Source organism: Leuciscus leuciscus, assembly GCF_965113295.1.
Source record: "Leuciscus leuciscus genome assembly, chromosome: 15".
In the NCBI taxonomy this organism is placed as follows: Eukaryota; Metazoa; Chordata; class Actinopteri; order Cypriniformes; family Leuciscidae; genus Leuciscus; species Leuciscus leuciscus.
In genome coordinates, this window is record NC_138739.1 from 38818323 (window position 1) to 38843460 (window position 25138).

The window sequence follows — 25138 nt, forward strand, 5'->3', positions numbered from 1 at the left end:
AGAGTGTGTGTGAGTGTGTGTTTTTGGATCACTGTTGACATTCAGTCTGGCCTGCCGACCATATGAGCTCGTACGAAGCAGTTTAAAGCCTATAATTTCCCTCAGCTGTAATGTCATCGGGGTTTTATTATATACCAGGACCAAAGCGCACAGTCTAATGTAATGGTGAGTCGCTGCTTTATCCTGTAGTTTTCTTTATTTTCTCTTTCTCTTTGCAGATAGAGGCTCAGTCACGTCGTTTGGGTTATTTGCGGTTCTCTTTGATCATTTTCTCCTTTTGCGTGTCAGTGTGAACATCGATATGTTTTATAATGGCATGTTTGACGTGCAGATTTTGGTAATGTGATGTAACGTTAGATGTAAAGTAGATCGTTAAGCTAAAGTGTGTTAGCCAGCGTGCTAATACAAACAGTCAGTTCGAGCCAGTTTAAGATAACATTTATTTTATGCAGCCCGATGTTTGTACAATATGCTGTTTAGAGAATAAAAAGGAAGTGTTTGCATGATCAGATGAGTGAAGTAGATCATTTAAAACCATACAAGAGATAAACATTTAAATGGATGTCATAAAGGGGTTTATTTAAGGTTAAATAAACTTGTTTTTTCTTCAAAAGTCTGTTTAGCTGTAGCTTAAGAACTGTACAATGAACTGTATTTTTGTATGCAGTAAATACTAAAAATGAAAGATACTAAAGTACAATTATAGATGACATAAGCTGTTTGGCCCCGCACCCTTTGATGGCCAGCTCATGTTAATACCCGTATCATTGTATTAATATTGTATTATTAGTTAATCATTAGTTTTAACACAGTTTAGTACATTGCATATTTGCTAGTATTGCTGTTTTCAGCGATGAATAGGAGTGCGTGGTCTGCTAAATATAGGCGTTGATTACCTCTGATTACGACAACAATGGCGTTGCAAAAATATAGATTTTTTTGGTAACTTAGTTCAGCCTTAAATTCACACCATTGTTGAGCAAGAAATCGACTAGGGTCAAGGTTTGGCTGTTTATCATTAGCCCTGGAACTGCAAATGTGGCCAAAAGAAACTTTCTCCAAAAATATGTAACGTTACATTTATAATCATGGCTTGACATTATTTATTTTTGTGGATAGTGGTTTTCCAAAGTTATTAGCCACCCAGCATTTTCACTGGCCACAATTTTGACATCGATAACATGGGGAAAAACTCTCATATAGATATTTTTAATATTATCTCATAATTTTGCAGAAGGAATATTAGGCTGCTGTCACTTTAAGACCTGACGCACGGATCCATTACACTGTCACACATGCGCTTTCTTTCTCAACTCTTTATGTTCATCTAAAACACAACTGTGTGTACGTGAATACTCACCAAGACTGGCTTTTTGACTTTATTGTGTGTGTATTTCACTGCTTAAGCACAATAAGCAGTGAAAAAGAGCTAAATGTAGTGCTGAGAGGCGGCTTATTTTTGGCAATACTTCATGGCACTTTGTTTATAATTTCAGGTGCCTTTTTATAAGACTACAATTGAAAAATGTATATATTATTCAACGTGCCAAAGTGGCCATTAGGAGGGACTGGATACACCCACATTTGGCGGGTGTTACTAATGTCAAGCCCTGTTTATAATATATATTTTTGCAAGCAAATTGCTAATAGTTCATTATATTATACGGATTATTTCACCAGTGCCCAGTATTTTAGAAGGCTCTTAAAAATGTCCAATACACTGGATTTTTTCCATCCGTTTCCTTTGAACGGACAAACAGGCTGGAATTGGCCCCTCAGAAACAGGAAATGGTTTTGAAGGGGACTTCCTGTTGACGTGTGATGTACCAGTTCTGTGTGTTTGCAGGTGTAACTGAAGCAGATCTGAAGATGCTGCTCTCTTTGGGGATGCTGATGCTCTCTGCCACACAGATCTACACCATCTTCACGGTTCAGATATTTGCCTTCCTCAATCTCCTGCCTGTGGAGGCTGATATATCAGCTGTGAGTTTCTAACACTCGTCCTGCAACAGTTAAACACACGGTTGCCGGACGATAATTAATGGTTGCGTTTGTTTTTCAGTATTCATTCGACAATAAAACGGAGAACTTTGATGACCTTCCGGCCCGGTTTGGCTACCGGCTGCCCAGTGAAGGACTGAAGGTGAGTGATGAATGATACACCCGGTTATTATGATCATACATTTATGATCTGCTGTTATGTGAATGCAGCTTGATTACATTTTTCACTGTTCAATTTTTCAATTCACTATGAAGTGTAAGGTTTATTAAAAATGCTGAGGTTACACATGACTGATGTAGGCATGATTTGATTATTACATAATTGCCTGCTTTTGTAAATATTTGATCAACTGCAGTTAAATTTGGTACAGTGTTGTCATCCACATGAGGAAGTTTTAATTAAATATAGAAATTCCCCCTTTATTTTGTGTGTGTGTGTGTGTAAAAGGATGCATAAAATTGATCAAAAGTAACAGTAACGACAATTATAATGTAACTTTATTCATCAAAGAAACCTGAAGAAAGTGTATTTGTGCAATATTTGTTTACAACAACAAAAAACAGTCCAATGAGTGTTTGATCAGATGAATATTAAGTTCACACTGTAAGTGATCATGACAGGCCGAGCCAGATGTGCATGAGAGGATGAGAGGAGAGTTCATGCGAGTGTCAGGTGTTTCTGAGATGTGGAAGAGGGGGCTAGCATTTAGAAATAGATCTTTTGACCTGACCCCCCTTAGACCTCAGAGTTGGTGATGTAGTGAGTCTGATGTCAGCACTGACCCTGTCCCACGAGAGGAGTGGAGATGACTGACCCAGAACCGCTGCGCTCACACTCTCATCTGCAGAGCTGATGACCTCAAAGCAGAAACGCCATCGGAGAAGACGTGCATACCTTCTCATTTCCTAAATCGGTTTCCCGGATGACTAGTTGACTGGCCGATCTTAAGGAAACACTATAATAAGACACCAGACGTCGATGAGACGTGTTTTAAAGCACTTTTTCGGGTATTACCTTTCATGTAGTGTGTGATATAGCTCTGTTGCTAGGTTACGCATCGCCGCCCGCACCCGCTCCGCCACGTGTTGGCGTTTACATGTCAAAGTTCGGCACATTTGAACCCAGTGCAAAACTTTGCATTGGAAAATTCTTCATTGCGCCATTTCCCATTGGTTTTTTGCTCACAAGAGTTTGCAGAGCAAAAGTAAATGTAATTTAACCCCTTAACTTTAAGATTATTGCTGAATTGAAAGCACTTCAAAATATTAAAGTATGAAAAAGTTATGGAAGTTTAAATTGACATTAAATCAAATATAATTGATTTAATATTTTTTTCTTTTATATAAAATATATGTTTTACAAAATATTTTTACTATAAAATTACTATAAAATCAAAGCCATATATCTACCGAAGTTTTGTTCTAAATTTGAAGTTGATATCACAAAAATTGAAGTTCCCATGAGATTTTTTGTTTAGGCGTAATACCAGAAATAGCCACCGGGTGACATTGAATTCCATTTAATTTAATTGTATGCATTCTGCCATAAAAAAAATGTAATACATTTCTGTTTTGTCAAGATTAGAAAAGATTTTAAAATGGGGAGGAGCCTGATAAAATCATTTAGAGTACCGTTTCTACGGTAACGCAATGTCCAATTTCAAAACGGTTTTCACAGGATGAATTCTGAGTTTGTAAGCTTTCAAATGATACCTAATCTATGATAACTACTAAAATATGTGATAATAAAGATATTATATTTTAGAGGATAATGTATATATTATAATTTTTAGAGGATAATATTATTTTATAATTTTTTATTGACAAATACTAGATTATACGTTATATTATGAACTTTTAGCATGAAAATCAACGTTTCAAAACGTTTAAAAGTGTGTGACAAAGTTCAAAACTGTAGATTTTTTGAGGTGCACTCTTGTCATAAATTCATCTATTTCTGTTCCTACATAATTTCTAACAAAAAACAGTGCTAACATATCTATTTAGGAGCCTTAGACCTTTCCAACGATATCTAGTTTGTCATGATTAGGTTAGGATTTAATTGTAATATAGTGAAGTAAACTTAAACGTGCCGCTAGTGACAGTTAAGGGTATGATATCATAAGAACAGAATTAATAAACCAGTTTTGATGATGTCATTGACCTACTGGTCACATGTGCAGTCATTTTCTGTTCCTGATTCGCTGATGTGAACTACACCAAACCTCATGACATGCTGGTGAAAACCGTCAAAAATCACATTACTTCACATCTGCGCCACTTCCCCATTCCAGTGTGATTTCCCCATCAAACCAGTGATTTGGTTTTTCTAGAGGTCAACAAGCAGCTTTTTTAACATTAGTTGCTAAGCAACAGAGTTCACCTTTGACCTGTTCAGATGGACACAGCGTAATATACTTATCGTCATCTGTTTTGTCTAAATATTGAGTTGGGAGTTAATCCTGTTATGGGAACATGCTAATCTAGTCATGAGCTGGTCAGTCCCGCTGGAGGCGCCCGTGCCGAGAGCCACCGCTGCAACAGGAAGTAGTGTTCGACCACTTCCTGAAACCCCGTTCTGTGGCCGTTACTGTTGCTGTCTTGTGTTTGGAGAAGTGGCTCGACCCTGACACGGCCCCTGATGTCAGCGGCTCCAGATCTGCAGCTTCTGCAGTGGAACATGTGCTGGTTATTGTTTACTCAAACTAAAATTATGAAAAATTGTCTTCAATATTTGCAAAATACCTGAATTAAAAAAAAAGTTAATATGATAAATATTTATAAAACTTAGACATGTCACAAACTGAAATCGATTAAAGCTAAATAGAAAAAATAATAATAATTATATATATATATATATATATATATATATATATATATATATATATATATATATATATATATATATATAAAATACAAAAATTACTAAAGAATAACAAAATAATAATTCATAGCATCTTTTATTTTTTAGAAATGCACTCATTTTATAATTCCAGCTGATGATTATTGCACATAATTTAATTAGTATTTTAAAATAGTTATTTAATGATGTCATAATTATCTTTTGGCTTATAACAATAAATGGCTGATATTAAAATCATATTTAGTCTGAATACATTTACAATGAAGCCTAAAATTACTACAATTTATTATAATTCTTTAAGTATTTCATGTAATTATTTAATATAAACAATTACATTATGGCTAATAAAAAAAAACCATATAATAGTGTATATATATATATATATATATATATATATATATATATAAACATTTACCGTATATCGTTTTTCTCACTTTTTCTCGACATTTTAAGGGGGAACATCTAATAAATTAAATTGTAAAGTTAAAAGCATGAAAAATTGATATTCATCTTTCATTAGTTAATATAATGTTTTAATTAATATGCAGTTAATATAGTTGTTTATTGCAGATTATTCAAACTTCTATTTTGTCTAAAAAATTTAAAGTGAAAACATTTTAAACGAGGGAATTTCAGCATCACGACATTAAAATGTAAAGTATGAAAAATGTATATACTTTTTTTAATTTAATATAATTAATTTAATTAATACGCATTTAATTATAAAAATTGTTATAGTGATTGTTTAAATGCTATACTATTTTGTCTAATTAAGTTAAAAATAAAATGTTAACATCAAATGTTTTAAGCAAGTGTCGGCATCACAACAATACAATGAATGCGTGAAAAATAGATATTCATTTTTAATAATTTAATATAATTAATTTTATTAATACATATTTAATATAATAACAATTATGTTATGGCTAATTATTAATTGTTTAAACAACATCATTAAAATCAAACATCACAAATGATAACAATACAAATTTAAGTTGTGAAAAATAAATATTCCTTTTTTTTCTTTTAATATAATCATTTAATAATAATTATGGCTAATTATTAAAATCCATATTTTGTCTAAATAAACAAACAAAAAAACTAAAATGAGTTGTTTTAAGTGAATTAAGGCATCATTATAATGTACAATCTGAAAAATGGATATTTTAAATTAGAAAATGCCTAAAGATTTAACATTTATCAGTGTAATTAAATGATTGCCTGCACTTTATTTGACAGTACGTGAACTCAGTGTGCTAACCTGAGAAAGCTCTGGTAATATAAGGTTATGTTTCAGGGTTAATAACATAGTTATTACCCAGTTATTGTAATTACTGTAATAATTGCACTTTATTATTCTTTTCTGTTGGATAACAGCAGTTCATGAACAAATGAAGGAAGTGACATCATTAAATCAGCTGATCGCCTGTGATGTGTAGTGAAAGCGTAGTGTGTGAATGGTGTCTTTCATGTGTTGAGACGTCTTGTGTCCTGGAGTGTTTCCGTGGCCTACTTCTCCTGGTCCTCAGTCATGTGCCTCACGCCTGGCCCAATAACCCCTTCCTCACACACAGGAGCTGTCCCGCTTGCCGGAGCGACGCTGGATAATGCGGACGAGAACCGAGTCATGTAACGTGTTTGGAAGTGTGTGAAGATAAGAGTGTAATGTTGCAGAGCTGCTGCTGTGGTGTGTGTGTGTGTGTGTGTGTGTCAGCAGAGGGTGCTGTTGGGATTCTTGAGCTCACACAGTTTGGTTTGATGTGGTCCGTAGGGTTTCCTGATTGGTGCCCGTCCGGAGAACGGCTGTGTGCCGATCGAGCCTCCTCCCCTGAGGGACAACCTCTCCAGCGCCTTCATCGTGCTCATCAGGCGCTTCGACTGCAACTTCGACATCAAGGTGCGTCTCACACCATCATTAGACACATGTAGAGCTGTGGAAACACATAATAACACACAATTCCCACTGAAAACCTGGGAAACGTTCACACAATCATTGTACTGTAACTTCCTTCTCAATACTTGAGTCATCATCCACTTCATTTCATGCTCTTCTTTATCTTACACTTTATTTTACAGTGTAATTATACATGTAAGTACTGAGAGATGATAATGAACTACATGCACTTACTATAGGCTTTGGTTTAGGGTTTGCTGCATGTAATTATGCAACTGTAATATCAGGTAATACACATAATAATGATTATATAATGTAATATAATATTAGCAGGTACAACTTTTGATGTGTAAATGGTGAAATTAACAAACTAAGATTATAAAATGCTTTAGAAGTACTTTTCATTTTTAGTTTAACTAATAGAGCCTTATTGTAAAGTAAATTTTGTTAAACATTTCTATTTAGCTTTAATTGTTTTTATCTCAGTTTTAGATTGTCATTTTAGTACTTGAACTTATTTCAGTTAGAACTTATTTCTAAGTTTTTCATCTAATATTTCTATTTGATTTTATTTCAGCTCTATTTAAATTACTGAATGATTTTTAATAGTTTTGGTTTTAGGTAAGAATAACAATGCTGATTTAATGCTAACAGTCTATATATATATATATACATCATGAAAAAATATTATATATTATTAAAAAATATATTTTTACATTGAAAGATATTTTTGATAATAATGATTATATTTTGTACACACTCTCATCTCTCAGTGTAAGGAAAACGTGTTATTGCTTTTTAATGGTTACACCACATGACATTTTTCACATGAAATCTTTGTTGTAAATTGTATGAAAATATTTGAATATGAAACCAACATGAATACAAATTTTATATTTATATTATTAATTATAATAATACAATGTGGCATTGTGCCAGTTTTGACTGATCGATCATCATTTGACGCAATGTGTGCCAGATGTTAAAAATTATATATATATATTTTGTTCATAAATTATTAATTCCTTCAGTCATTATAATTTCTTTTTAATAAATTATAATTAAAATATTTTTTTTTTACATTTATAATGTTTATTTTTTATAGTTATACATTGCATTTTTATAGTGACATGCATTTAAAAAAAAAATATATATATATTTCAAAATAATTTCTTAATACATTTTATAAATTATATCTTCATGAATTAGAAATTGTACATGTTGTGTTTGTTATAATTATATTTCTTTTATAAATTATATGTATGTTTAAAAAAAAAAATATATATATATATATATATATATATATATATATATATATATATATATATATATATATATATATATTTTAAATACATTATAAACCATTATAAATTATAAAATGTTTGTGTATTTAAAAAAAAAAAAGCTTTATCAAATATAGATTTTTTTATAAATTTTGAAATACGTTTTTTGTTTTTTACAACTTGTACTATAAATGTCCTACTACTGCTACTAAAAAATACAAACGAGGGTAATAAAGAAACATTCCAAGTATGCAAATGCGCCCCTAAATGCAAAATCCTCCCCCGCTCTTCAAGACGTGCCTCAGTGCGCACATGTTTCACGCTGTGGGGAAATAATATGCAAAGACTTCAAGAGGGTCTGCCGACAGTTTCTGTTCACCTGCAGGACTTTGGACGACTTCCAAACGTAACGCCTGTTGCATATAGCTAAAAATACTTCTCCAATACCACAATAAACCGTTGGACAGGTTAATCATATACAGCGCTGTGGGATTTGTTTACCTTTTTTAATGTGCAGAGAGGGAGAGATGAGAGAGAGAGTGAGAGAGAGAGTGAGAGAGAGAAGAGTGAGAGAGAGAGAGAGAGAAGAGTGAGAGAGAGAGAAGAGTGAGAGAGAGAGAAGAGTGAGAGAGAGAGAGAGAGAGAGAGAGAGAGAGAGAGAGAGAAGAGTGAGAGAGAGAAGAGTGAGAGAGAGAGAAGAGTGAGAGAGAAGAGTGAGAGAGAGAAGAGGAAGAGTGAGAGAGAGAGAGAGAAAGAGAAGAGTGAGAGAGAGAGAAGTGAGAGAGAGAAGAGAGAGAAGAGTGAGAGAGAGAGAGAGAGAAGAGTGAGAGAGAGAGAGAGAGAGAGAGAGAGAAGAGTGAGAGAGAACAGAGAGAGAGAAGAGTGAGAGAGAGAGAGAGAGAGAGAGAGAGAGAGAGAGAATGGTGGTAAAATAAAAGTAAAAAAGCATTAAAGTTTGACATCTTAATATTTTTCTAATTCAATCCATTAAAATAGTTTTACTATTTTAGTCGAGTTGTCCACTCGACTCGATGCTCCTGATATTATATCTGCGACCTTCACGTGACTTGAGTGTGATAGATTTTCATTTCCGAGGAATGTCTTGAATGCTCTTATCTCTTGTCTGCGCAAACATTCACTAATCACTGATCCAGCGCTGCCAGAATCTGACTCTAGACCACACTGCGAAGGGCACAGACTTTATAAAACACAGTAATACTACACTGGAATATATTTTGCAGAGATTTAGGTTGTAATATTGGTTGTTTTGCATTTGAAAGTGAAAATCTAGTCGTGCAGTTCTTAGTTCTGCCATGAGTGGCCGCTGTCGTGCAGTCAAAGGGACAATTCAAGTCAAAATCAAAATGATCCCATAATTTACTCGCCCTCAATCCTGTTGCTATGGTTACTCACATCTGATGTAGCTAGCTCATTTATTTATTATTTTCGAACGGTAAACAGTCAGTTTCACCAGAACTCCTTCACTAGGTGTCCTCTATCACTTTTTAATGGACACCCTGCAGCCAATCAGAATCGAGCACCCAGACCATGGTGTAATAAAGTTATATTATAAAATAAATATAGATAAATTAATCAATATAGTTATATTTATAAAGTTATGAATACGAATATTTTTCTTGCAAATACGCATGTCTGTGCTTCAGAAGGCCTTTATTAACCCCTGGAGGCGTATGGATTACTTTTATGATGGATGGATGTGCTTTTTCGGGCTTCAAAATCTCAGGCTCCATTCACTCCCATTATAAAGCTTGGAAGAGCCAGGATATTACTTAATATAACTCTGATAATTTTTGGCTGAAATAAAAAAAGTCATACACACCTGGGATTAAGGATGAGTAAATTATGGGATAATTTTTCACTTCTGGGTGAACTGACCCTTTAACTGTGCTTAGGCTCGCAACACCTGGATGGAAAATCAGGCTGTTAAAATTCATCATACCAAAAACAAGATGAGAAAATCAGGCGGAGCTGAAATGTCTCTGACAAAAGCAAGTTTGTTAATCTCTCCTGCACTGATCGTCAAGCTCACTGAACCAAGCCATACATGTGTCATGCATGAGCAGTGTGTGCGTGTGACGCCTGTGCTTGTCTGAACACAATGCTTCTGTCTTCATCCTCGTCCTCCTTCAGGTCCTCCATGCGCAGAAGGCCGGCTACAAGGCGGCGATTGTCCACAATGTGGACTCTGATGACTTAATCAGCATGGGATCCAATGATCGTAAGTTCCTGCACACGAATGCATAAAACATGTAGCGGAGACACAGCTCGTGTGTTCTGCTGCGGGACAATGCTGTGATTCACAAACCCCGGCCTCTGTGCTGATAATAACCGCTGCTGTATTTATGAATTCTGACCGAGTCGTGATGCCGTTCGGGATGAAGCCATGAAGGCCGAGCTGGAGGAACCAACCTTCAGCGTTCTTGAAGGAATAGTTCACCTTCATCATTTACTCGCCGTAATGTTGTATCAAAACAACTTTGGACCCCATTGACTTTCATTATATCAACTAAGACAGCTGCAAAATATCTATTTTAAATATGTAAATTAGTGATATTGATATTTCTATACGTACACTGATACGAGCTGTGAGTTCTCGTTCTCTCTTCTCCCACCGACTGCGAGTTGACACGCACCCGCCTCCTCTCACTCGCTTGTCTCATTTCCATGGCTTAAACGATCAAATAGACACAAAATGATGTAAAAATGCCCATCTTGACGAGTATTCAGGTGTAAACAGTCAGTTTTGGAAAGGAAATAGTTGAGAAAGAAAACACATGTTGTGTAACAGTATATTGGATCCGTGTATAAGCTCTTAAAGTGACGGCAGCCTAATAAACCTGCTGCTGTTTAGAGCAAATCACTCGCTGCTCTTGACTGAATAACTTTTGTAGCTTTAATTGTAAGCATTACGCTGTATTTGATTTTTACAATGAAGACTATCCAGTGTTATTTTGCATTTGATTACTTTCTGTTGTATTTCTTATCTGGATACTACTGTTAGACACACCTGAAAATCCTAAAGCCATGTTCATTTCATTTGTCTCTTTATTCTATTGTATTTATTTGTGTTATCATTTGCTATTATTTTATTTAATTTTTTGTTATTGACTGTTTACTTGGCTTTTTTTGTACATTTAAAGTTTCATATAAAGCCTCCATGTGCTGTGTGTGTAAGCTATTGCAACAAAATTACCCAAATTATAAAAAAAATTATGAGATGATAATAATAAATATCTATATGGCAGTTTTCCCCATGGTATCGAAAATGGTATTGAATATTGACATTTTTTAAGTTATCGTATTGAAGTTAGAAATTCCAGTATCGTGACAACACTAATGCATATAATGTTACTGAATTATTACCATATTTCAATCATGGCAACTCTCCAAATAGATTGAACAGTGTTTTATTGATAAGAATGGAGTGTAGGATTGATCTTCTCATTTGTTCATTTATTTATTTGAAGTGATCTATCCCTTTAAAGTGGAGATAAAAATCAAAATTGACTTGTACAATTTTAAAACGCACTCCAAATAATACGTTTACAAGGGTTTGTTTAAAGAATCAGACTGAATCAGAATAAGATCTGGTGGAGTTTACCGTCTTAATGGACATTTTGTATGTTTATGTTTTGTTTGCAGTGGATATTCTGAAGCAGATCGACATTCCCTCAGTGTTTATTGGTGAAGAAGCGGCCAACTCTCTGAAAGAGGATTACATCTATGAGAAAGGGTGAGGGCTCAGATTTCACTTCTGAATACTTCACTGTTCTGATGCTTACTTAACAGAAACATCTGCTGCGGTGGCACTCCACCAGTCATATGACACCAGAAACAGTCTGCAAATATAAAATATTCCAAACTACATCAAATTTTTAGGCTATATTCTCTGGAAAAAAATTGAAAGGTTGACAGGTCAAAAGTTTGGAAACATTTTTACGTTTTTTTTATATTTTTGAAAGAAGTTTCTTCTGCTCATCAAGGCTGCGTTTATTTGATCAAAAATACAGAAAAAAAACTGTAATATTGTGAAATATTATTACAACTTAAAATAATAGTAATTTATTTCTGTGATCAAAGCTGAATTTTCAGGATCATTACTCCAGTCGTCAGTGTCACATGTGAAATCCAGTCTATCACATGATCCTTAATCATTCTAATATTCTGATTTATTATGAGTGTTGGACACAGTTCTGCTGCTTAATATATTTGATGAATAAAAGGTTAAAAAGAACTGCATTTATTCAAAATATTTTCTAATAATATAAATCTTCTTTACTATCACTTTTGATCAATTTAACACATCCTTGCTGAATAAAAGTATTGATTTATTTCAAAAAAAGAAAGAAAAAAAAATGACTGACCCCAAATTACTGACCAGTCGTGTATATTGTTGTTACAAAAGATTTCTATTTTTAAAACATTTGCTTTTTTTTTTATTCATCAAAGTATCCTAAAAAAGTATCACAGGTTATGAAAAAATATTAAGCAGCAGAACTGTTTCCAACTTTGATAATGAATCATCATATTAGAATGATTTCTAAAGGATCATGTGACAGACTGGAGTAATGATCCTGAAGATTCAGCTTTGCATCACAGAAATAAATGATAATTTCAAGTATAATAAATTGAAAGCCAATTATTTTAAATTGTAATAATATATCACAATATTTAAAAAAAAAATCTGTATTTTTGATCAAATAAATGCAGGCTTGATGAGCAGAAGAAACTTAAAAAAAATAGTAATGTGTCCAAACTTTTGACCTGTACTGTATATAAAAATATATATCTACAGGATCAACTTCTTGTTTATAGACCTGTTTAAAAGCAATGTCTCACACACACAGTCTTGCTTTGTGTTTTCAGTGGTCATGTGATTCTCATGCCGGACTTCAGTTTGCCTCTGGAGTACTACCTGATCCCCTTCCTCATCATCGTTGGAATCTGCCTCATCCTCATTGTAGTTTTCATGGTGAGTCGCGATTGTGTGTAATAAAAACAACTGAATGTATTAGTTTTGACAGACATATTTACGTCCTTTTAATCTCAGATCACAAAGTTCGTACAGGACAGACATAGAGCCAGGAGAAGTCGCTTACGCAAGGACCAGCTGAAGAAACTCCCCATTCACAAGTTTAAGAAAGGTAAGACGTGTATTAAATAGGAGCAAGCACTGAGAATGCACTGCGGTTCAGAGGTCAAATGCATAAAATGTCTCATACAAAACTGACAACTGTTTTCTGCTGCTGTCTGAACCAATCAGTTCTTTTAAACTGTCCATTTTGAAATAATTCAGCCACAATTAATTTGTAGTTCCTCTGGAAATATAGAAAAATTCCCTTCCAAAGCCATTTCAAAGCAAAGACATACATTCCAAAAGAAATATTATTTAAAAAAAAATATTGAGATAATACATTTTTCTTTTCTTTTTTGTAAACGGTCAACATTTTCTGATCTTAAATGTCAAAGACCCCAATCAAGTTGATTTAAAATGTCTGTCTTGTTGGAAAATGCAGTGTTTTTATGTTCTTCTACTTATTAGTTCACCCAAAAATGAAAGATCTGTCAGTAATTACTCTCCCTCATGTCGTTCCAAACCCGTAAGACTTTTGTTCGACTTCGAAACACAAACGAAGATATTTTAATTCTGTCCCTCCATTGACAGTCTACGCAACTACCGCTTTCAAACCCTAGAAAGGTAGTATGACATCATTAAAGTAATCCATGCGACTCCAGTGGTTAACCTCAACTTTATAAAGGGACACGAGTGCTTTGTTAGCGCAAAAAAACCCCACAATTTACAACTTTATTTACAAAATATTAATCTCTGATGTGCATTTTACAACTTAAATTGTTTCTTTGCGCTAACAAAGCACTCGTGTCCCTTTATAAAGTTGAGGTTAGCCACTGGAGTCACATGGATTACTTTAATGATGTCTTTACTGTCAAAATATAACTTTTAGCCTCTGTGTTTTGATGTTGCTGGGCCGTCAGCATTTTCCGTGCGGGTCGGACAGCCTGGCATTGGTGGCACGTGACGAATGTGGGTGAAGTGTGGCATTCCCCTCCCACCTCAGTGAATCATCAATCCTTTTTTACAACCACATCAACACCGTGACCATTGACTGTGTGTCTGCATGAATGAGCATCCTGTTCAGCTCGCTCACATTGCGTTCAGTATCGTTCTGTAGACGTTCCTCCTGAAGAAGGTGTCAGGCGTCACTTTCACTGATTGCTGTTGAGTATAGGTGATCTAGGTTACAGACACCCGTGCTCACGGATCCTCCTTTAGATGAAAGGTGTGCGAGATTTCGTCCAGTCTTTTACGCTTCAGATACTCAGAGCGAATGAGAGTCATATCAGTGTGAAGGTCACTTGAAATTGTTTCCATTTCATCTGTTTACCAGATGTCATGTGGATCATTTATCTACCACATTATGAGTAAATGCCAACTGGACGCCAGCTTAAAGTTAGTTAGGCATTGTTTTCTTTTTATGCAAAATATATGGATATGAGGGAGGCAGCTTGCCTAAAACAAAGATGTTTAAGCTTCTCTCTTTTTTTGGCCAATGAATCACATTACGAGTGTAAAGAGGCAGAGAGAGAGTTTGTAACCAAAGCTGTTCAAAAGCTTGCAAAATAACTTTTAACTTTTCTGCAGACTGAGCTGACTAAAGAGCCGTTCACACATAATTATAACGATTAAGAGTCCACACCAATATAAGATATCATTCTGTTTATTATAAGCACGTGCCGCAGTTTTGTCGTCTGTCGCTTTAAATGCTCAAGCTCTATAAACTCTGGATGGATTCTTATTGGTTCTCAATGTTTTCATAATTAATCTTATGGAAAAAATCGTTCTGAAAAAAGTAACGTTCGCCAGTGACATGGGGCCCTATCTTGCACCCAGCACAATTGACTTTGTACACGACGCATGTATCATTCCTATTTTGCACCCGACGCACAGCGGACTTGTCCATCCACAGACACACGTCGGTAAATTAGGGAATGAACTTGCGCTCCCGGGGGCGGTTCAGTGAAAAGAGGAGGCGTGTTCCGGCGCAAACGTTCCCTGGTGCTATTTTGCAGTTTCAGAAAACAATTCCGCCACTGACCAGGACGTGTTGCGCATGTTATTCAGATGCTATTTTAAGGGCGCGTGCTTGGCTATAATGTAGCGTGTGCACAACGGCACACACTTTGATTCTCTCATCCACACAGAAGCAGCAGTTCTCATTTTTGCAAATCATAGGCTACATTATTACATGGAAAAATATTACCACATGAGGGAAATTATTGTTGTGTCCATGAAGATGTGAAAAAATAGGCATAAATCTAGCTTACACATTTACCCAAATTAGCATACACCTGTTTGACCGAAGCTAATTTTGGTGTGTTTCTCCATCCCCAATGTCACTTCTCTGTGTTTTACGGCCCTGACGAGAACGTCGGTCTCCTCGGCTGTGAACTGCTCCTGGCGCGCGTCTGGTAAATCCGCCGTTATAATATCAATCCGCCATGGAACAAGCGTGCCTGCTCTTAAAGGGAATGTGAGATGTCGCTCTGATTGGTTTATTTCACGTTACGCCCAAACCACACCTATGAGTAATGAAGCTACTTCAGACCAACCCATTTTAGATTTGCGTCGGGCGCAAGAGTCATTTATCCCGCCGGTATAATAGCAACAGCGCCCAAGATCCGCCCACAAAGTTACTTGCGTTTCGCGTTTGATACTTGCGTTTCAGATCGTTAAAATAGGGCCCATGGACTTCGCTGTTCTTTTGACTTTTTAGTTAATTTTGATTTAATTACTATAATTTTAGTTTATAGCAATTTTTTCGGATACAGGTAGTCTCATCTCTTCTGACATGATGTTTTGCGGCAGTAATAGCTACACACACAGTTGTTGTTTTAACGTTTTTTTGATGGTTGTCTACCAGCGTTAAGGCACAATAGCGCCACTTACTATGTTGGAGTGTATTAACATGATATCGGCATTGAATTTTTTTAATATCCTAATTATCGTCAATAACCGTATATTACAACACCCCCTATTACAACACCCCCTTAACTGAGACCTTTGATGTTAAAAGCGTTTTGTCCTTATAACATATTTTATTAGCATAGTATATAACTTATTCATTGTGGCGCTAGTTGGAGACCTAAGGAAAGCTGAACCAATAACCCAATATTTACAGGTTGCTACATGGAAAGTGATATTATCCCCAAATCATATTAGATTTTAAATAGAATACTAGCTTCCTATTTACTGACTACTGTGCAGTTTACACTACATATGGCCTACTATTTATCAGTAAGCATTTCGCAACCATAAATATTTCAAGCAGTAGTTGTCACATAACCTCATCATTGAAATGCTTTGTGGGATAGTTTCCATCCATGCGCTTAATTAACAAAAAGAAAAAAAAAAAGAAGTGTGTAATGTTGGACAGGGCTTCAGACTCGAGTTCTTAGTGTATAAGTGCATAGTGTGTCATTTGGGACACAACTAAAGTTCTAGAGTATGAATGAAAGCCGTGATGTTCTTGTTGTCATGTGACCTACCAGCATCAGTTACGCATTCATAAATCCTCCCCCGTGGCCTGATGGGGTAGCAAAGTGGCCATTGAATGCGCACTTCAGAATCTCGCCGGAAGAAGTAGGTCATCCGGGTACTTTTCTCCTTCTGTTTTATTAATACTGTGAATTTGGACTTTTACCTACTATATAGTAGGGAATTATACCCATTCGAATGTGTAGGTATTGTCTGCAGAAAGAAAATAATGTTCACAGTATAAATACTATAAATGAGCACATTGTTTACATTTTCATAAACCAGCCAGGAGAATATGTAATATTATAAACATTAACAATTTCAGCATTTAGATGAAAAGCCGTTTGTTGATCCACTGGTGCAACTTACCCCAAAATCATGTATATGTTGAGTCCTCTCTAAATATATGGGTACATCCCTTCAGTCAGCTAGATTAACCCACTGACACATCTTACCCCCATCACACAGATAAACGCATGTTTTACCCTCGTTTCCTCCTCCTCCTCCTCCTCTGCTGACGCGCTGGTTTCCTTCATCCGCTGCAGTGCTGATTCATCAGTCTCCGCCTCACTGACCCAGTGTGTGTGTCCTGTCGTGTGACCGTGCAGCTGGACCACAGACTCCACCAACAGCTGCCGACAGGCACCGGAAACACACACTCTCGGAAAACACACTCCACCAGCAGAGCGTGCAGATCAAGACGGCTCGGGGATTTCAGACCTTGAGAATCTGTAGCTGTCTCACCATTTCAGCGTAACAAAGGCCCTGTTTACACCTGGTATCAAAATGCGCTTTGGTTGATCGGATCACAAGAGGACAGCACTAAATACACGTGTAAACGGGGTCTAAAACGTTTTGAGCTTTTCCACTTTCAACCACTTCCAGAGGTAGTTGGAAACGCATTCACCGGATTGATTTCGCAGTGTAAACGTTTTTGTATGAAAAATATCCATATTTATAACTTAAATACTGTGCAAGTCGACTTGCGCTACAAGAGTGACCTCTGACCCGTCGCATGATGTAGGGTGTAGGGTGTAAGAGTAGCGTAAGCTTAGGTGAGAGTTGACGCCTCTTGCGGTTCAAACAAACAGGGCTGGGCAACAAACTCAAGCTCCTCTATTATATCACAATCCTCAGACAAAATTCTCGTTTTAGACTTCTAATTCATGACCTGTGTTTTGTTTTACACTATCCTCTGCGCTTCCGCGTTCGTCAATACGTCATGCGTCGGGTCAGAGGTCACTCGTCATGCGTCGCGTCTGAGGGCACTCGTCATGCGTCGGGTCAGAGGTCACTCGTCATGCGTCGGGTCAGAGGTCACTCGTCATGCGTCGGGTCAGAGGTCACTCGTCATGCGTCGGGTCAGAGGGCACTCGTCATGCGTCGGGTCAGAGGGCACTTGTCATGCGTCGGGTCAGAGTTTACTCGTCATGCGTCGGGTCAGAGGGCACTCGTCATGCATGGGGTCAGAGGGCACTCGTCATGCGTCGGGTCAGAGGGCACTCGTCATGCGTCGGGTCAGAGTTTACTCGTCATGCGTCGGGTCAGAGGGCACTCGTCATGCGTCGGGTCAGAGGGCACTTGTCATGCGTCGGGTCAGAGTTTACTCGTCATGCGTCGGGTCAGAGTTTACTCGTCATGCGTCGGGTCAGAGTTTACTCGTCATGCGTCGGGTCAGAGGGCACTCGTCATGGTCGGGTCAGAGTTTACTCGTCATGCGTCGGGTCAGAGGGCACTCGTCATGCGTCGGGTCAGAGTTTACTCGTCATGCGTCGGGTCAGAGTTTACTCGTCATGCGTCGGGTCAGAGTTTACTCGTCATGCGTCGGGTCAGAGGGCACTCGTCATGCGTCGGGTCAGAGGGCACTCGTCATGCGTCGGGTCAGAGTTTACTCGTCATGCGTCGGGTCAGAGGGCACTCGTCATGCGTCGGGTCAGAGTTTACTCGTCATGCGTCGGGTCAGAGGTCACTCGTCATGCGTCGGGTCAGAGTTTACTCGTCATGCGTCGGGTCAGAGGGCACTCGTCATGCGTCGGGTCAGAGTTTACTCGTCATGCGTCGGGTCAGAGGGCACTCGTCATGCGTCGGGTCAGAGGGCACTCGTCATGCGTCGGGTCAGAGTTTACTCGTCATGCGTCGGGTCAGAGTTTACTCGTCATGCGTCGGGTCAGAGTTTACTCGTCATGCGTCGGGTCAGAGGGCACTCGTCATGCGTCGGGTCAGAGTTTACTCGTCATGCGTCGGGTCAGAGTTTACTCGTCATGCGTCGGGTCAGAGGGCACTCGTCATGGTCGGGTCAGAGTTTACTCGTCATGCGTCGGGTCAGAGGGCACTCGTCATGCGTCGGGTCAGAGTTTACTCGTCATGCGTCGGGTCAGAGTTTACTCGTCATGCGTCGGGTCAGAGGGCACTCGTCATGCGTCGGGTCAGAGGGCACTCGTCATGGTCGGGTCAGAGGTCACTCGTCATGCGTCGGGTCAGAGGGCACTCGTCATGCGTCGGGTCAGAGGGCACTCGTCATGCGTCGGGTCAGAGGTCACTCGTCATGCGTCGGGTCAGAGGTCACTCTTCCACCGGAACTAGACTTGTGTACGGCCATCTGCCGGAAGCTAGTTATTTTAGCTTATGAAGTTATAAATATGGATATTTTACGCACAAAAACGCATGTCTGTGCTTCAGAAGGCCTTTATTAACCCCTGGAGGCGTATGGATTACTTTTATAATGGATGGATGCACTTTTTCAAAATCTCAGGCTCCATTCACTCCCATTATAAAGCTGGGAAGAGCCAGGATATTACTTAATAATAACTCAGATTTTGTTCGTCTGGAAGATAGTTATACACCTAGGATGGGTTGAGGGTGAGTAAATCATGGTATAATTTTCATTTTAAACTTTAAACTTTGTCTTCAAAGTTCGGTTTGAAGATAAAAAACGTACCAATCACAATTTTCTCACCATTCCTGATTTCTAACACACACTTACCACAATCGGCTTAATCTCAGAAAGCAGAAACTAAAGCTACTGCTGTGTGTTTTTCCGTCGTCTTCGGTGCGTTACCAATTGCGTGAGCTTATTTCGTTCATTAGATCGAAAGATCTGGAAAAAAAACACATACATTTACCCACCCATAGACCCTCCCATCAAAGAAACCAGGACAGAAGAGGTTGAAAGTGGACAAGACACAGATTAGTGCAAATATACATCACAAATATTGAATATGTCTAATGAATTCGCATATTCAAATCAATGTTGGTTCATTTTCTCTGGCCATAAAGTCAGTGCCAGTATATCATGAATATTGGATGTGTTGCCCAGCAGTCAACTATTATGAAATGGCTTTCGAACACTGTTCTGGGTAACCCAGTAGGAGGAGGTTTTATCCTAAATCATAAACCTCAGTTCTGACCGAATGAAGAATGTTCTCTGCAAGGTCATTCGCTTCACAAAAGTGTTCAGATGTTTCAGTTTTAAACTGTGAATATCTGTAGCATCCAAACCTGTTCCTACAGACCAGCTTTCACTGTAAACTCTTCAACAAACCCCAGAGCAGTGAGCACAAATAAAGCCTGTAGTGACAGATATAAGCGTATCCATATACGGTCACACACAGACATGCTGGTTTGAGAGACCGCGAGAAAATGTGTTCGTTTACTGCTTCTATAAACACCGGCCATCGGCAGAGTGGCTCCTCCATTGGTGGAAAGAAAAGTGAAAAAAGGCAGAGGAATTCACAGGGAGGGCAGGACAAATTCCTGGACTTATTGAGACTGGAATGTTTTCCTTGATCCAGGGACACACAGGATCTGAGAGGAAACGCTGCGATCACAAGTGTGCAGATCAGAATCCCATTTAGTCAAGATATTGATGTGAAATGAGGTAAAACGTCATTGCAATTGATTAATTACGGCTGTCAAAAATAAGCCGTTAACTTTGATCCCGTCAGTGACGTGTTTGTCTCACAAACGTGCGGGGAAAAGTGTTAATACTTGCGATACTGATGCATCAAGAGGATCAACCCTTATAAAAAATATTGATACCAAACGTTTTAAATAGCTCTCATTCATCACTATATTACTAAATAACACAGAAAAGATATATACTATATAACTATGTATATAAACGTGGCACTTGTTATACAAGTTTGTGATTTTTATTTTTAGTTAACCAATTAAAAAGCCTATAAAATGATGGCTTTCAAATATACTATAAAGTTGAATGACTATAACTAGAAACTGAGAAAAATAAAGACATCAGTAGCAGTTCTCTAAACTTCATTCATAAAATGAAATATCAAATATGTAAAGTATACCGTCTTTGTTGTTTCTACATTAATTTGGAGATTCGGTGTGAAAATGTGCATTACAGTATAAAATATTACACATTTTTATGTTGTGTTTTATTATAGAACATTTTTAAAAGATTAATATCTACAGTTAGCCGTCTCTTAATGTCTTCTAGGTGACTCCTATGATGTTTGTGCCATTTGTTTGGATGAGTATGAAGAGGGCGAGAAGCTGCGGGTCCTGCCCTGCTCACATGGTGAGTTGATCAGCTAATAATGCAGTTTGGGAAGGACTTCACAGCCTAATATCAGTTAAAGGAATGTTTTTGGATTTAAAGTTCAGCTCGATCAACAGTGTCTGCTTTTTGTTTGTTTCTATGACCCAAATTATTAGTTAACTAAATTATAAATTTTTGTTGTGGTAAAATCGATGGAGTTGCCACAAGAGCATTCGCTGAAAATGTGACTCAGGACATTCAAGTTCAGAATAATAATTCGAAAAACTCGTATATGAAATTTAATCAAAGTTATATATATATACACACTACTTGCGGTACACTGTAGGCTATATTCAGTTTTAAAGGGATTGTTCGCCCTAAAATGAAGATTAAGTCATCATTTACTCACCCTGGTGTTGTTCTAATATAATGCATTGGGTCGTTTTTCCTTTGACGGACCATAAAAGGAGAATTTTAAAATAATGCCTCATATAATGGCAGTGAATAGCGACCGGCGTCAAGCATTTTAATAAAGACGCAAAAGTATCACAGAATGATCCCATGCGACACTTATATTCCAAGTGTTCAGGGCGTTTATGAGAGGGTTTGGTGAAAAACAGACCGAAATTTAATGTATTATTCAATGAAATTCCTGATCTTGGCCGTTAGGCTTCTCTGCGTGACGTGCGCATTCGTTGTTTCGACGAATCGCAGCGATCCATTTGCTTCTCTTATAAAGGTAATATGATGCCATAAAGAAGTTTTGTGAAAGTGTACATAAGATTGCAAGCGTAAATTAAATTTGCATGCGCAAGAGAAGATTTTTAAAGGTGTAAATCGCCTTTCAAGTGTAAGAAAAAAATATTCTTAAGTGTATTCGTAGGTGTAATTCATGTATTGTGAAACTGCAGCTTCAAGCTAACGCAAAATAAATATGATCTGTATTCACGGTTTTTGCGCACAATTACTGCCAGAAGCACGGCAGGCCTGTGAACAGCAATTTGCAGCCGAAAGCAACAGTCAGGAACTTAATTGCGTAATTAATTGCGTTTGTGTAAAAAAAAAAAAAAAACTGTTGCAAAGGTCTAAATGGCTTGTTGTGTCCCCGAAATAACCCGATTTGTACAGTTGCGTCTTTCTTTTACCTGCTCTTCCAGTTTTGGCACGATTCTCACACTCACTGAGTTTTGTAAGCGCGAAGAGGAGGGCGGGTCCACCGTCTTCATGTAGCCAATCACATGAGCTTCTCGCTGACTCTCAATTTACTCTTAATCTGATTGGTTCAATAAACACGCCAGTCACCAGAACACGCTTCATTTGGCTCAGAAACGTTCTCGTTGCCGAAATGGTACTGGTCCAGAAAAACACACAAGTTATGAGAAATGAAGACTAACAAATATGTGGCATGAAATACAATGCCTAGAAATCCGCGTAGTTTCTTCACTGAGTCGCACATCACTGGACCGGAACGTTTGTCTGATGATAGATGCGAACGGGATAACTTCTTGTCACGACGGACACAACGGATATATTCACCTCAGAGAAGAAGATACATTGATATCTCATAACGTGTGTTTTTCTGGGCGAGTCGGAGTGAACTCGAGCGCTGATAGAGCCTCAGTCGAGCACAGAAGACCAAGGTCAGGATTTTCATTAAATAATAGATTACATTATAATGGCATACTTATCATAAACCCCCTGAACACTCTTGAGTTGCATGGGATCATTCGGTGATACTTCTGCGTCTTTTTAAAAAAGCTTGATGCTGGTCACTATTCACTGCTATTATGAGTGCGAGCGGGACATTTTTTATAAAAATTTCCTTTTGTGGTCCGAAAAAGAAAGGACAACGTTATTATACGGCATTAGAACAACACCAGGGTGAGTAAATTATGACTTCATTTTAATTTTAGGGAGAACTATCCCTTTAAGATTCATTTTAATTCAAATTACAGTAGTCAACATTTGAAGTGGATCAAAAAAGATCATCAAAGTTGTCCTGAGACGAGAACGGGTATCGTTCAAAACTCATGTGTAACTTTGTTGAAAGGTTTTGATCCACTTCAAATGTAGATATACATAATATAGATCACGTTTGTCAGGATCTCTCGCACTAATTCTCTCTGCACCAATTATCAGCCTATCACTGCAAGTGTGTTGACCCGTGGCTGACCAAAACCAAGAAGACGTGTCCGGTGTGCAAGCAGAAAGTGGTGCCGTCCGACGGCGACTCCGAGTCCGAGTCCGACTCCGGGGACAGCGGAGGCGAGGAGAATGAAGCTTCGGAAAACACGCCCCTCCTGCGATCCCTGGCCTCCACCAGCGCCCATTCCTTCGGCACCATGTCCGGCTCGCCATCCCAGCGCGAAGTGGAGTCGTCGGACTACGACGAGCACAGCGACACCACCGACAGCGACGAGGAGGTCACCGTGGAAACGGTCGTCGTACAGCTGCAACAGGGGCGTCCCGACAACATGGAGGCCGACGCTTAAACGTTAGCCAATCACGACTCGGACTCTTAATAGAGATTCCAATACGTTTCACCATCACTTACAATTTATCGTTCGGAATTTAACATACAGCGATACTATACAGCGAAATTTTCTACAAATCACGATCCCCCCCTCCCCCCCTCTCACACACACACCACCACCTTCAAAAGATGCTGCGAAATTTATCACGCACATTTTTGCCAACCTCCGCAGATGAGCGTCACCTCTGGGAATGTGATTTGTGCTTGCCGACAAAACGCCAAACTCATCTCAAGACGTGTATCCGATCGCGAACAACTGCATGTTTTATACGACACAATGAGACTTTATTATTGAACTTGTACTGACGTCACACTTTTAGTTCGATCATTAACAGTGGAACCGTTCTAAATATCAGTCACTCGAAGTGTAGTCTAACATCATTTATGTACTGTAAGTAGGAAGTAAGTTGGGTAAGTAGGAGTCGGAGGTTTTTTGATTATCGTTTTGAACCGTTACCCGATGTCTGTTTGCCTTTTAATGTTGCTTTACTGTAAATATATCTTTCTGCTCACCCTTGTTTATAAGTAGTCTATATTCATTTCTCTTCATGAATAAAATACTACACCTTTTGCTGTTTTCGTCTCCGTTTCTCATCCATCATTTTGGAAAGTGGCACATGGTTTTAAGATAAAAAAAAAAAAGGTCCTCAGAGAAATGTTTTGTGCAATAAAACTTCTCATGAATAATTTCCATTTGTGTGCAATAAACCCTACTCACATTTTAGCTTATGATCTCTTTGTGTGTGTGTGTGTGTGTGTGTGTGTGTGTGTGTGTGTGTGTGTGTGTGTGTGTGTGTGTGTGTGTGTGTGTGTGTGTGAAAAATCAGATTTTAGTTTGATCATTTACACTTTCTTTAGGGGGAAAAAGATTGCACATTTCCTCAAATTCTTTGTTCATTACCAGATAAATGAAATGTAGCCCTATTAACAATTTTTTTAATAACTGCTGAAGGTATGGTAAAGTATGGCTACACAATATATCAAAATATTGCAAATCTACATATCACCATGGCTTACGATAACAATGATTTTAATACTTTAAAGATTACGACAAAGTCCAAGTTTTAGAGCAACAGAGTAGACTGGACACATGACTGTTACATACGTGTGACATGCTTAATGTTATGAAATGCAATTAGCACAGAAAGCCACCACTCGGACAACGCTTGATCCTGAATTCAGCTCCGCAGCTTATCCATATACACACACAAAACATCAAAAAGGCCATCTTGGTGAGTATTCACAAACACAGTCAGTTGTGTCTTAAGTGGACTAAACAGCTGAGAGAGAAAGCACACGTGTAACAGTGTATTGGATTTGTGCTGAATTTAAAGTGACAGCAGCCTAATAAACCTGATTCCGTATGTGTGCTTATTGGTTAATCAAACAACAAAATCCAAAGAGAAAATCACTCACTGCTCTCTACTGGATAACTTTGTAGCTTTAATAAGAATCCGTGTATATTTAATTCATACTGTGAAGACTAAG

At 37.8% G+C, this 25138-nt stretch overlaps 1 protein-coding gene across 1 annotated transcript; it reads left to right on the top strand.

Annotated features, from left to right (window-relative positions):
* On the top strand, positions 1 to 24220 carry rnf13 (ring finger protein 13). Its single transcript, XM_082137894.1, has 10 exons — positions 1 to 165; positions 1847 to 1983; positions 2063 to 2143; positions 6636 to 6761; positions 10193 to 10280; positions 11705 to 11795; positions 12929 to 13034; positions 13113 to 13206; positions 21076 to 21156; positions 23257 to 24220. The coding sequence occupies exons 2-10, from the start codon at positions 1870 to 1872 to the stop codon at positions 23607 to 23609; spliced, it is 1134 nt and encodes a 377-aa protein (XP_081994020.1). The 5' UTR covers positions 1 to 165; positions 1847 to 1869; the 3' UTR covers positions 23610 to 24220.
* The last annotated feature ends 918 nt before the right edge of the window (positions 24221 to 25138 follow it).